The sequence below is a fragment of the Mytilus edulis genome, chromosome 14 (genome assembly GCF_963676685.1).
Source record: "Mytilus edulis chromosome 14, xbMytEdul2.2, whole genome shotgun sequence".
NCBI classification, from domain to species: Eukaryota; Metazoa; Mollusca; class Bivalvia; order Mytilida; family Mytilidae; genus Mytilus; species Mytilus edulis.
Genome location: NC_092357.1, coordinates 71,107,492 through 71,122,877, shown reverse-complemented (window position 1 = coordinate 71,122,877; position 15,386 = coordinate 71,107,492). Strand labels below are relative to the sequence as shown.

The 15,386-nt window shown below is 32.6% G+C and overlaps 2 protein-coding genes across 2 annotated transcripts in view; both read right to left on the bottom strand.

Annotated features, from left to right (window-relative positions):
- LOC139502844 (uncharacterized) overlaps positions 1–11,014 on the bottom strand; it is a 72,833-nt gene extending 61,819 nt beyond the window's left edge. The window contains exon 1 of the mRNA XM_071292472.1: positions 10,933–11,014. The gene's annotated coding sequence lies outside the window, so the exon portion shown is untranslated. The remainder of the gene's footprint in view (positions 1–10,932) is intronic.
- On the bottom strand, positions 4–5,348 carry LOC139502680 (uncharacterized). Its single transcript, XM_071292213.1, has 2 exons — positions 5,153–5,348; positions 4–4,430 (listed from the first exon to the last, which is right to left on the bottom strand). The coding sequence occupies exons 1-2, from the start codon at positions 5,268–5,270 to the stop codon at positions 4–6; spliced, it is 4,545 nt and encodes a 1,514-aa protein (XP_071148314.1). The 5' UTR covers positions 5,271–5,348.
- Positions 11,015–15,386: the final 4,372 nt, after the last annotated feature.

The following is a 15,386-nucleotide window of genomic DNA, read 5'->3' as shown; positions in this document are numbered from 1 at the left end:
TGCTTACTCTGTTGTCCCAAAGCCATGTACTTTCTCTGGAGTCATCATGCCATCTACTTTCTCTGGAGTCGCCTTGCCATATACTCTCTCTATTGTCTCCATACCATCTACTCTCTCTGTTGTCAACAAGCCATCTGATTTCTCTGTTGTCTCAAGCCCATCTGCTTCCTCTGTTGTCCCAAAGCCATGTACTTTCTCTGGAGTCATCATGCCATCTGCTTTCTCTGGAGTCACCATGCCATATACTCGCTTTATTGTCTTCATACCATCTACTCTCTCTGTTGTCAACAATCCATCTGATTTCTCTGTTGTCTCCAGGCCATCTGCTTCCTCTGTTGTCTCCAAGCCATCTGTTTTCTCAATTATCTCTAACCCATCTACTTTCTCTGAAGTCATTATACCAACTGCTTTCTCTGTTGTCATCAAGCCATCTGAATTCTCTGTTGTCTTAAAGCTATCATATATCTCTGTTGTCTCCATGCCTTCTGCTTTCGCTGTTGTCTCCATACCATCTACTTTCTCTGTTGTCTCCAATACATCTGCTTTCTCTGTTGTCTCCATACCATCTACTTTCTCTGTTGTCTCTAAGCTATCTGCTTTCTCTGTTATCTCCATGCCATCTGCTGTCTCTGTTGTCTCCAAGACATCTGCGTTCTCTGTTGTTTCCGTGCCATCTGCTTTATATGTTGTCTCCAGGCCATCTGATTCCTCTGTTGTCCCAAAGCAATGTACTTTCTCTGGAGTCATCATGCCATCTGCTTTCTCTGGAGTCACCATGCCATATACTCTCTTTATTGTCTCCATACCATCTACTCTCTCTGTTGTTAACAAGCCATCTGATTTCTCTGTTGTCTCCAGGCCATCTGCTTCCTCTGTTGTCTCCAAGCCATCTGTTTTCTCAATTATCTCTAACCCATCTACTTTCTCTGAAGACATCATACCATCTGCTTTCTCTGTTGTCTCTAAGCTATCTGATGCATCTGTTGTCTCCATGCCATCGGATATCTTTGTTGTCTTCAATCCATCTGCTTTTTCTATACCATTAACTGTCATATTTTCTGTACCAATATCATTTACTGCGCCAACGTCTATATCCATACTATCAATGTCATATGTCATTTCTAGAATATTTCCAAATACACTGCTTATCAGATCAGAACCAAATAAATCCATTGATAAATCTGGTGTGCTTTGTTCTTCCAAAACAACTAAATCATCGTCAAATGGTTCTTTTGGTTTTTCCATTTGCAAAAGTACAACAAAGTGATTTGGCACCCATTCTGAAGGTTTATCATCAATTCCTCCTGTGTTTGTCCACATAATATGTGCTGGAAGTAGGTCTGCATTGTATGTCTGCTTGAATGGAAAAAAGTGTCTATGAAGGTCCTTTCTGATTGTTAGTCCAGCATACACTGGATACACTGAGACAACCTCTCTGAGTAACGCATTGGAAATTGCTGCCATTTGCCAAATACCCATATAAGCCGCATGATGGGCGACACTTAGAACCTCTTGCTCAAATATGGACTCAATGTTGTGCTTTGATAAGTGTTGAACCATATAAAATGGCGAAAACATCGCATATTGCTTTGCTATATCCCTTTTTCTGGTTCCACCTCTCTCCAAATAATGGTCATCAAGGTATTTTTGCTTCTGCTGTACTAGCTCAAACACTATTCTAATTCTCATTTCCTTGAAGTGTTCTTCTGTTCCATATGCAATTAAACTTGCACAACGTGCCAAACAATTTCCATCCCCATAAATAGTTGTTGGATAAAATCCCTTATCCATATATTCTCCTGTTACAAGTGGCAATGAACCTTTGTCTATTTCACGCTTGTGAGACACAATATATATGTCTTGCTGGTTTGTCACTGGAGGAAGTTTACCTACATCTCTAACAAGATCTTCAACCTGTTCATAATGAGTGCATGAATTTAACTGTTCATACAGATCTGGGAAAACTATATAATCAACAACTAATGTTTTGCTAACACCATCCTGTATCCAAACCTTATCTAATGTTTCAACACCATCCGGTGTCTCAACACAATCCACTGTCTCAACTTCATCTACTGTCTCAACCTCATCCACTGTCTCAACACCATCCACTGTCTCAACACCATCTGGTGTCACCATACCAGCTGCATCAACGCCATCTGTTGTGGTATTCTGTTTTGTTTTGACTTTTTTGTTCACTGTTTGTCTTTTGTTTCTTTTCAGTCCTTTCTTAGGTTTACATTGGTCTTGTTCATTTCCAGCTTGCATTAATCTTGTCACTTTCCATTCATCCACATATGCTTTGTTGGTACAACAATTATAATTTTCAAGCAAACATTCTTCACAAAAGCAAGTCAAATTTCTGGTCTGGATCATATTTGGATCATCTGTAAGACCTTTGATACTGTGTATTTTTTGTGTTCCTGGCACTGTTTTACAATTAAAGCTTTTATCATGGTCTATTTCTGTCTTTCCTACTAAAATATAGTGTGTCCTATGGTGTTGATGAGCTTCCTTCTCATCTTTGCTATTCTTTGTAAGAAAATGAACAGCACTTTCTGCATTACTTATGACTGCTTGGTTTGATTTCACTGCTCTACTAAGCTTTGATTTCACAACTGCCACTACCTGGTCTCCAGGTCCTTTGCCATGACGACTTCCAAAGTAAGATCTATGAATTTTCACATTTGAGTTACAAATATAACTGAAGGGAATTTTGCTCTTATACTGTGATGAACACCCATCTGTAAATTCAAACAATGTGTCACACTGAATATTTTTCTCTTTTAAATGTTCAATAGTTTTATTTTCAAACCAATTAACTGCGTGTGCATCATGGCGAATATCTTCACTTAAAAACACAACATCTTCCTTAACTGTACTATTGCATCCTTTCTCATTACACTTGTAATAACATACCACAGGGTGTACTGTTATTTGAGTATGAATCCAGTAGAGAAACTGTGGTTCATCTTGAAACTCACAAACATAGTTACGTCCAAAGTCTAGCACTGCAATCACACAGTTTACAGGTGGGTACTGTGAAATATTCTGGAATTGACCTAATTCCCAATGGGCAATAAATAAATGTTTTTTCAGGAATAAAATCTCAGAACACAATTCATCAATTAAAGTGTTGCTGTTCGAACTTTTGAGAATGAGGCCTTTCTTTTTTTCTTTGTTGTCAGTGACGGCCCATACATAATAGTCTACCCCATATTTGTTGGTCACGTCCTTTAGATGAGTTCTCATCTTCTGTTCTCCACATATGTTGCAAAGCCCGTCAATACAATCCTTCTTGTGGTACTGGTTATCCCCTTTTGGACACATAACTATATTAACAGCACAGTATTTGTCCTTGATTTTTAGTTCCTCTGCATTTTCACAAGAACGGCCAATTAATTTATTGACCGTCTTCAGCTTCAGTTCTACATTTAAACAGTATTCACATAAACACTGCTGCAATTGTTGATCACAAAATGTTTTAACATTTTTGGGGCGCAGTGATGCAAACTTGCTTTTTCCTAACTTAACGCTTGGATTCTTTTCCTTATAGATTTGAAATGTGTCTAACAATGATCTATGCATTATGTGTGCTGCTTTTCCATCTTTGTTAACCAACCTTTTGTCTGGCAATGGTGTTGATATCTGTGGGTGTAGAAAAAAATCTTTAACGTCTTCAGTTATTTCCTCAGGGATTTTATCTGATCTGACTTTGTATTCATTCAGCATGTTCAGTTCTGAACATTTATTTAGGTACGACCATTTGATGCCCAGGTGTCTGCTTACATTCTTAGCACTTTTAACTTTAGACTGTATGCATGCTGATACTAATGCTCGACGTAAGGTTTTCTCAGATTTCTTATTACTGCTTTTTAGTCGAAATATTTGTCTTTTTATATTATTAAAGCAATAGGTTTCTACTTTTCTCTTTTTTGGTGTGGTTATTCCTACTCTTGCAAGAGCTGCATGTTTCTTGGGTGATGCATTACTTATTATATTCATGACTACTCTTGCCATTTTTTCTGCACATTTTGGAAGATACTGCTTTACTCTTTGTGTTGCTTTTTCTTCAGCTGAAGGACTACTAAAAACTGAATTACCATTTGCTGGCTTTGTTCTCGTCTTTTTGTTCTGCGACATTTTTCTCATTCGGTCCTTTTCCTTAACACGTCTTTTTTTCTGGCAAGATGATCTGCTACGAGAATCTTGCTTTTTTATTCGCCAGTATTCTCGCTGTTCTAAGATTTTTTGTCTTGTCTTTGGTTTTATTCTCTTCTTTTCTATCCCAAGGGCTTTTTGTTTTTCTCTATGTCTTTTAGCTCTAATACGATTTCCTTCTCTTATTTGTTCTATTTCTGTTTCAGTTTTTTCCTTCAGTCTATTCTCTTTGGCTTGCTCTGCATTCTTCTGCTTTATCTCCAAATAATCTAAAAAGAAAAAGAAAAAATCAAGGTAGACATACTTTTATTGTGATTTAAACATGGGTTTTAGCAATTGTGAGGGACAAAATATGCGAAAAACAAAGGCCTGTGTTTAAAATATTCAAAATTTATGGTCACAATGAAAATTTCGATTATAATGGTTTTTTTTTAGAGAACATAGACTATATCGACATTTTCAACAATTTAATGAGGTTTTCGTGCACTAACTATACTGTGATGTTGCCAATTTTAGTGTAAATATTTACACAGTCATATAGACACATCTTTGAAACCAGAATGCTACAGATGATTGGCACCAAATTTGGTCAAATTTTTACAAGTAGTTTCAGCAAAAAAGATGTTTTAACAAGAATGTGTCTATAGTACAGGGATGGGCCACCCCACTATCATTTCTATGTTCAGTGGGTCGTGAAATTGGGGTCAAAACTCTTAATTTGGCATTTAAATTAAAAAGATCATATCATAGGGAACATGAGTACTAAGTTTCAGGTTGATTGGACTTCAACTTCATCAAAAACAACCTTGACCAAAAACTTTAACCTGACACTGGACATGGGACAGATGGACGAATGAATGCAGAGACCAGAAAACATAATGCCACTACTATTGTAGGTGGGGCACAAAAAGTTTTCAATGCGTGACAAATGCCAAATGAAGCGTTAGTTCACACAGCCCTTCTGGCCAGATAACTTATTAGGAGTCCTTACCAGGTCTTAATTTCAGGTTTTCTCTGTATCTTTTCTGTTTCTCTGCATTGCTGAGTTTTGGTACCTGCATACATCCTTCTTCTTCAGCTGGTTTTTCTTTCCTAGGCCTCATCTCCATTCTGTAAATACCAAAATAAGCCAAATGAACTGTAATTCAAGCGTTTTCTACTATAATCAAAATGTCACATTTCTCTTTCAATGTATGAATGTGAAACACTGTTACTTTTTACATCATTTTAGGGTTAAGATGTCCATAATCACAAAACAAAATATTCTCTATTTGTGGTTTATCATTATATATCTTTCAAATTTAACAGACTATAGGTAAAAAAATGTACTTCTGTTAACATGTAGAATGTTTTCAATATTGCAGTCATAACAATGCTGATATGATAAATTATCATTATGTCAAAATGTTGCGACATTTGACACCATTTTGTTTAACATTAAAGGTCAATATTCACATATATAACCTAATTTGTTAACACTTGTTTACCTTGGACTATAAATATATTTTGAGACAGTAATTCTGTTTCAAGAACACAAAAAATATGTTCTTTATAATAAAATGATGACTGTTCTATTACAGTAATATAGTATAATACTTTGCCAAACAGTTGTTATTTGGACTCGTTTCTTCACAATTTGTTTTTTTTAAAGCAAGTCAACATCACATATGTTACTTCATTGTCAAACAGTATTAATTGAATAATATAAACAAGATTATATTTTTTGAAGCAAAAAAAAATAGATTGGAACTCAGGATTTTAACATATTTAAAGCATTATTAAACTGATTTTGTTACATTTCTTGGTTTGTCGAGATATGTCAAACTGCTGTGATTTGGACATACTTTATTCACAATATTTAAAATAAAAAATAGTCAATTTTCACAACTGTTACAAAAAAGTTGTAGAATGATGTTGCATAGAATAATTGCACTGTCTTTAAACGATAAAGAGCATGACTTTTTTGTTTTAAAAGTATAATTCTGACAAGAACATTCAAATTCTAATGTTAAGTAAGTTTAAGTAAATTGTAAACAGTTTATGATTGACCATGATTTTTTTCCATAAAAGTCACATGTAACATTAGTTGTTCATCTTAAGGTAAACTGGTAAATAACAGTCTTTCTTATATTATCATGATAGTTATAAAGAATTTTAAACCATCCTCTTTAAATTTAAATCTTTATCAAAGACTTCAATTAAGAACTACATCTAAATTAATTTGAAGTCAAAATCATGTTATACTGGACATATTTTAAGTAAGACAAATATCTTTGATGAGTGGTCAAACATCACAGCTGTTGTGTTTTGTGTTGTGAAATTTGTTTGTGCATTAAATGTACTTAAATGGTACATTGACATGTGGGTGATTTAAGATAAGAAAACAGAACTTTTGATGCTTTCAGGTTAAGAGTATATTAAAAGTATTTTTGAACAGGATATGGTAACACCAGTGTGCTTGACAATGTTAACAGGTTGAATTAAGTCATGAATGACAATGTTACACCAGCCAAGATCTAATAAATTAATTTCTTATTTGTAACAATTTTTTATAATTTTGTATACATTATCAATAATAAGCCTAAAAAAAAGAACAAAACACATTGAGCAATGTTTAATTTATTGTATTAGCCAGACACCAAACTGTTGTGATGAATGACAGTTATTTTCAGGCAAGAACTGAAAAAACAAAAAGTCCATAATAACATTGTTATCTTTTTATGGGAAAATGTTCACATGTACAATTCAGATCTAATAAGGCATGTAATTTTCACCTTTATAAAACAGAAGTATGTAAACAAAACCCATTATAATGTGTTTAAAACATGTTATGATTGGTGATTAATAGAAATACATTGCTTAGTAACAACTGTGTACTTGACATTTCTGTCCAGGACGTTGAAGTCAACCATCACTTAGTTATTCATGGTTAACATAAACACACATCTCTATAGATCTACATTTCTTTTTGTTTTTAAAGTGTACATGTATCATAGTAGATTCTTTTTGCAACTTTTTCTTTATCATGACAAGCTTTCTTTTTGATGATGTGATGTACAAAAAACATAAGTGATGTTTGACTCTACTTTTAAACCAGACAATGTATGTCAATGATAACATGTGTTACCCATGTCAATACCGGAATCATGCGTATATCGTGTGTCCCTTTCCAAACTCCCCAGGTATTTTATATAAAGTTTGCACTCTTTAAAACAACCATAGCACATTAAAACCACATCTAAACACGGGACATTTAATGAATTATTTACTTATAACGGTAACTAATGTTATCATTCTCAACGAACGTGAAAATCCTCAATTTCTGACTGAAAACTTACCGGAGGAAATTGCTTGCCATCTTGTATTGTAATAACCAAATCAGATACGGTATTAATCCGGTCGTTTAACTTCCGGTGGAATTGTCTAGAACAATCAACTGCAGATTAAAATTCATTGGATAATATTGCATAAACTGCATCCAACAACCGTTACTTTTTTGACGGAATCTTTTTTATTTTTTTCAGTTGTGTTTATTTTTTTAGGGTCCATTGCTCTGTACCCTATACTATAAGAAAAGCGTGTTATAACATCAGATGTTTTCAGTGATAACAAGTTTGCGTTCTTTTTATTTCACATTTTGCTTTCTGTGTGTCTTGTTGCTAACACTGTTATTTGACGGAAAATCGTAACACTTGGGTTATCATCTAAATAAATCAAAATTTTCCTAGAAAACACCATTAAAACAACTTTATGTCGATAATTGAAATAAAATATTGATTGCACTATGCTTTAAAACCATCAACTTGAACAGAAAATAGTATCATGAACCAACAATTTTGCTGTGAAAATTTGACACTCTGTTGAATTTTGCATTTGTCCGTGATTTTTTTCTCAAAATTTAAAGTTTTAACTTCAAATCTTTTTTAATATAACTCCAATCACCTTGAAATTTTAAGAACTATCTCTTTATTCATTTAGTTTCAATTCTGATATCTAACACTTTTATTTTTATGATTATAATTTGCTCTACACAGGTTATAATGAATGTCACTGTTAGTTCCACTGTAGCGTGGAATGGCTCTTATACAGAACACATAAAAATATAATGAAATTCATCTCCGATGTCGCCAGAATTACAAAGTAAGCATTTTCTATTTTCTCTTGCAACATTTTCCCATCTACCAGTCTCAATAGGAAATCTATGATTTCCTGTTCTCATTAATCTACATAATGTAATAATATTTCTATCATCTAAATTTTTAAAATAATATTCAAATTCACAGTTTTCTTTATACATACGGTAGTTTATAGCTTTTGGCGATTCTTGCATGTTAGTGTGCCATTTCTGTTTAAATTGATCAACAAGATTTTGTTTAAAAATAGTACATGTAGTATATAGCCATGTATCATTTACAAAATATTGGGTATCCCTAACAAATGATAAACCAGATTCATCAAGAATGGATTTAACATGTTTCAACCAAGTAATATAATTTTTATATTTATACAATGAGTACTTGTATAGTATTGCAGGAAGTTTTTCTTGTTTTCCAGACAATAATTTAGTCCAGGAGTTTTATATCAATTTCCAAAGGATATCTGCCCAATTCTCCGTATATATCATGAAATTAGGTGTAGAATTTTTAACCTTAAGCAAAAGTTTGCAGAATTTCATATGAACCCTTTCTATAACCGAATTATTACCAAAACCCCAGACTTCACTCCCATAAATTAAAATTGGTTTAACAATCTTATCAAATAATTCAATTTGACATTCAATAGAAAGATTGTGCAATCTTCCTTTTTTGATAACGTCGTACATAGCACACATTGCTTTATTTGCTTGTGCTTTTTTAGCCTTTAAAAAACTTCCTGTTCTACGGAATAAAACACCTAGATAAGTAAACTCATTAACAATTTCTAGTACAATATCTTTATAATTAAACTTAATATTATTAGGTAGTCTACCTTTAGAGAAAATTACAATTTTACTTTTTTGTACATTCACTTTCAGTTTCCACAATTCACAGTATTCAGATAAAGTATCCAGTTGCTTTTGTAAGTCAACTTGCGACTCTGTTAACAAAACTGTATCGTCTGCATATAATATAATAAAAAGTTTAAGATAACAATCTAGTTCAGTTCCTAATTCATTATCATTTTCCATGTTCAATGAACCGTGAAATTGGGTAAAAAATCTAATTTGGCCTTAAAAGTAAAAAGATCAACCAATAGGGAACATGTGTACTAAGTTTCAAGTTGATTGGACTTTAACTTCTTTAAAAACTACCTTGACCAAAGAGTTTAATCTGAAACTCACACTTTTAATTTCTATGTTCAGTGGACCATGAAAATGGGGTCAAAAGTCTAATTTTGTTTTAAAATAAGAAAGATCATATCATAAGGAACATGTGTACTAAGTTTCAAGTTGATTGGAATTCAGCTTCATTAAAAACTACCTTGACCAAAAACTTTAACCTGAAGTGGGACGAAAGGACGGAACGACGAACGGACGGACGAACAGACGGACGAACGGACGGAAGGACGCACAGACCAGAAAACATAATGCCCCTCTACTATTGTAGGCGGGGCATAAAAAGTATAGGAGATAAATTTTCCCCTTGCCTAACACCAACATTACATGGGAAAAATTCTGAAAATTCATTACTATAACAAATTCTAGATTTTATGTTACTGTACATATTTGTAATAGTATTAAACATTTTACCATTCACAGATTATTTAAGTAATTTTGACCAAAGTCCTGCATGTCAAACAGTATCAAAGGCCTTTGCAAAATCAATAAAGGCACAATAAAGTTTTTTCTTTTTCTGTTTTATCAGTTCAAATAATAGATGAAGTACAAAAATGCTATCGGTAGTAGAATATTTTTTCCTAAATCCAAACTGGTTTTCTTTAAGCATTTGCAATAAGAAATTTTCTAAAAATGAGCTTACTCTAAGATTGAGTACTGAAGTAAAAAGTTTACCCAAGCAGCTTAAAATAGTGATGGGTCTATAACTTTGTGGATCACACTGATCATGCTGATCTCCTTTATTCTTATAAAAAGGTATAATATTTCCAATAAGCCAAGATTCTGGTACATTTCCCGAACTAAATATAACATTAAAAAGTTTAACATAAACAGGCATAAAAATATTACACGTAGACTTTATATATTTATTTATAATTCAATCATCACCACATGCTTTTCCATTTTTTAGTTTTTTTTATACATTATACACTTCAATTAACCAAAGAATGTCTTTAAAAATGAGTTATCTGTCTTTGTACACAGAAATATGGTATAACATACAAAATAGAAATAGAGGTAATATCGAAAGAAGAAAAGTACTAAATTACAGAAATCGTTTTAATTTTACAATTATTTAGTGTATGTACGGCTTATTTGAAAACAATAATAAAAAATATAGGTCACTGATGAGTTAAATGCCAAAAAATGGCATGTTTGCACCAAAGGGAGATAATTTGGAGCTTTTTCAATTAAATAAACATTGTAAAAGTCATCTGAGGCCAAACCAAATCGATTTTTTTGGTTGATTGTTGTACCAGATCATAAAGTAATAACTAATCATGTAATAAATAAAATTTGTAATGTAAAAACAAATGTTTCAATTTTCGCTGAATTTTGTATACACGCGAAAGGTCTCTGGAATAATACGACAAGTTTTGTATTCAAAACGAAAATACTAAATAATAAAATATGTAGATATACACTAATAAGACATTAACACAACATAAATAATATACCCAGACAGAATCCAGCATATGTCCACACAATATGTCAAGCTCGTAATGAAAATCTGAATAAATATTAAACTTTAAATTATCAATGAAATTTGTACTTTGCACTTGTTCGTGTACCTAATTAGAAGGATTGTGCACGATGTTTGTCAATGATTACTGACCAAATTTTCAGTGTTAATTGAGATAAACAATTTGTTTACTGTGAATAGGTGGCCATGGGAGGGTTAAAACTTTTAAAAATGGATAACATGGTGTCATCCTGGTTTGCCCACTTTTAATTACATGTATATGTAAACATAGAGGGAATTGTTGTTTTAACAATTATAGTTTATTTCTGAATTATAGTCATATTTTTTACCTTTTATTTTACCTGTAAATGTTCAAAAGACCATTATATTCTGTTATTAAATTAAGGAAAGTGTGCAAAACTAAATTTTATATATTTTTGGCAGGAAAATGTATTTTTATTCATACAAAAAATAGGAAAAATGTGCACTTGAAATGAAATATTTTTCCAATTTATCAACAAAAAGTTTTAATTATTGGTATATTCTGAAAAAAGGTAAAAAGTAAAAGAATGAAACTAAAGATTTATTAAAATAAATCTCATTGAATATCTTAAACTTTATTTAACATATTTTTTTTTTAAATTTTAATAAAATACACTGTTCTGAAACTTAATATAAAAATATCCAATTTATTCTAACAACTAGAATATAAATGCAACTGTCCAAGCTATAAATATAACACAATTTACACAGTAATCTGCATCCAAACTAGCATTTACTTTAAAAAAAAACCAAATAACAACAATAAAATATTTTTCGATTAATAATCATGATTGCTAACAACACCAGTTAGAACTTCAACCGAAAAGTCTATTTACTGACTATGAAACAGCAACCAACAACGCAGCACGAACAGTGTGGCCATGGGTTCATGTGAAAGGCTGCTACTTCCACTTCACCCAGTGTATTTGGCAATAGTCACAGAAATATGGACTACAGTCCTATTATAAAGAAAATGAAGACATAACTCAACTGCAACGAGGAGCCGCAGTACTTCCTCTTGTTCCACCCCACCTTGTTGGGGAAGTTTGGCTAAACACTAAAGAAGACTTTTGAGAAACTGAAAACATACTGGCTACAACTTCATTTACAGAATTATACATGACAGAGTTCAGGATTGAAAGCTACCGTTTTCTATGGAATTACTATTACACAGAAGGACCCCCACCACAAATCACTTGGAAGGATGGCACAACAAACTTAAGAAGAGACTCAAACATGGCCATGAGATCATTGAGCTACTGAAAAAGACACAGGCACTAACAGAATGCAACATTTTCCAAGATGCAGCAGGAGGAGCCCGCCCACCGAAAAAAATACGATACAGAGTATAAGAACCAGACTCCAACTACTGAAAGAAAGATTCCAACAAGGACTCATAAGCGTGGTAGATTACTCTGACGCAGCCGATGATCGATCCCATCTTCTCCATTTGAACTGGACAATGAAGTGAAGATTTGTAAATATCATGTTTTGTGACTTTTGGTGTAAATATAAAAGATTGTATTTATCCTCATTTTACATATTTCCTTATAAAATTGATTAATTTATTAAATTATGTTTGCAATAAAAGAGATCTTTTATTAATGTATTTTTATCATGAAAATCATTCAGAAACTAATGAATAATATAAACACTTTTGTAACTGAATATCTTTTTTTGTATTTTGTTGTGTACATGTATGTTTGTTGAATGAATTTATATTCAAATAATGAGAAAAAGTATTTGATTTTTTTAATAATTTTTTCTATACAAAAAAAACGCCCTGAATATGCAGAAAACACTTACTAACTATATACCTGACCATACCTAAGTTGGAACAGACTATACAATTGTATGCTCATTAAACCTTTTGTCTTTTTTGTTTTCTTTACTAATAGATAATTGGTAGAATTAAAAGTGGGCAAACCAGGAGTAAACCGGATAACATCACGTCTCAAAAGGGGAGTTATTTATCTATATGATTCATAGAAGAAACAATTGTTGTCTGAAAGATAACTTAAAGATAGATTTTAACAAAATGGAAAAAAAAATATTGATTAATTGATCGTTGTTTAACGTCCAAGTAGCAACAAAGGGAAAGAAAGATCTGGTTTTATTGAACATTTAAAACTTTTGCATTGTGATAAAAATTGTCTCGATTATTAAAATTTTGAAAATATATATGAGTTTTCAATTTCTTTAACTTTAAAACAAACACGCGTGCTACGTTTACGCCCTTGAAATATGCCGGATAAACTAAAGAAAAATTGTGTACATTTATAATTTGTCAATAATTGTTTTTGCATGTCGGTATTGATCATTGCAATTAAATGTTATTTTGGTCAAGGCAGAGAAAAGAAAAAAATATCGGAGAAAATTCATTAGAGGGATAAAAAAAATTGCTAGGCCTAAGGTAAAATATTATAAGTCTGTCATTCCTTTTTGTAAAACCAGGTTGAAATAAATATTTGTTTAATGTCAAATTAGATAATTTGATGTAAGTTATAATAAATCGTACCTCGTACTGTCTCCCACCGATCCAATGATTATTTTTATATCTAATCTTGTATATGTCAACGGCATCATTTAGGTATATCGAGTACTCAGTTTATTGAACAACAATTTGCAAATGATAGGCTCACCTGGATCTCCAACAATGTAGACTAGAATATAAGTCATGGCTAACATTGATTGTGATCTGCTGATCATGTTTACTGTTTATGGTTTCTGTATCTTCTGTGTGGTCCATAATGATAAAAAAAAAAAGAGTAAAACTTGTCATTTAAGAGCAATAACTCTTAAAAGAAGCAACCTGACAACTTTGGCTATGTTGACCATTCGTGTAGTTTATAGTTTTCTTAATCCATCATTGATTTTAAATTATTAAAACCATCATGAAAGGGCAATAACTCTAAAAAGAGTTGACTAACATTTTGTCGGCATGTTTGGCGTATTTTTAGATATTCGCCCGTTTACATGTACCTTTTTGCTTTTTAAAGTTTTTATAAAAGAATTAAAGTTTTTAAGACAATGGGCAAATCCTTTAAAACATTGTGAATATCGTGATTAAGAGGTATTTACTCCAATTATGAGTTGACTGACAATTTGAGCCATGTTGATTTATTCGTAGATCTCTCCATTAGAGTGTGTAAAATAAAGTAAAAACGCAATAACAAAATGGCAATAATTGTTTTTTTAAACAAAATCTAGTATAAAAAGTCGACCACCTATATCAGCAGTCTCAACGTATGGATAATTTTTGCTATTGGAAACTACTCTTCATCTTCATCGTCATTTCTACATTTCTATACAACAGCGCCTGCATATATTGTATATATTTCCCATTTGATACAATATTCCAGAGCTTGCAAGGAAGCTATTAAACTAAATGGTGAAATGGTGAAGTTAAAATAATACCTTCGAAATTTTACGGACGCCATAACGAGACGGAGGACCTAATGAAATATCTATCTGTTTAATCGATGACGACGGATATGTTCCGATTGTCGTAAACCACAATCTCGTCCTCTTATCCTCGAATTTGATCGACCGATTTAGACTTATCTACGGATGTGTACTTACACGAACGACACGACGGGTGCCACATTTAGAGCAGAATCTGCTAAATCCTTCGGAGTACATGAGATCATCCCTGGTTTTTGTTGGGGTTCGTGTTGTATAGTTTTTACTTTTCTATGTTGGGTTTTGTATACTATTGTTAACCTTTTCGTCATTTCTCGGTTTTTGCCATGTTTTTTATCTCTTATTTTTTGGCAACCCGTTCTTTTTTGCGCAAATGTTCAATATCAGCAGCAGTGTCATGTGGTGGTAAGTACCCCGAATAAAAGCGCGTTTGGAAAAAAATAGATATCGTGTTTTATATCTAAAAAAGTCCTAAAGAAAATTAAAAAGAATGTGATTGCTTTAAAAACACATATGATTTGAACAGGTGACATCATATTAGTCCGACAACCATTATTCCGAAAGCCCATTACTCCGACAGTCCACTATTCCGACAGCCCATTACTCCGACAGCCCACTATTCCGACAACCCATTACTCCGACAACCCGTTATTCCGACAATGCATTTTCCTATGTGTATGGGTAAATTTTCTCTAAAAAGACCAACTCCGTTCTCTGTAATATTTGAAGATGTCCGTTTTGATCCCAATTATTCTTTCCATGCGGGATATAAGTCTTAGTATATTGGAGTTGATACACATGATTATTACTGTTAAGTCCTTACCCTGGTCCCTCTTTCGTTTTACGTGTCTGGGTATTTTATTTTTCTTAAAAAGTTTACATTTAGTCGTTTGTGTGTCCACTGTCAGTATGTGCTGTTTGTGTGTGTCTTGATCTACCTTCTTTCACTAGATCGTCGGTTATCCCCTTTCGCGTATCAGGGGA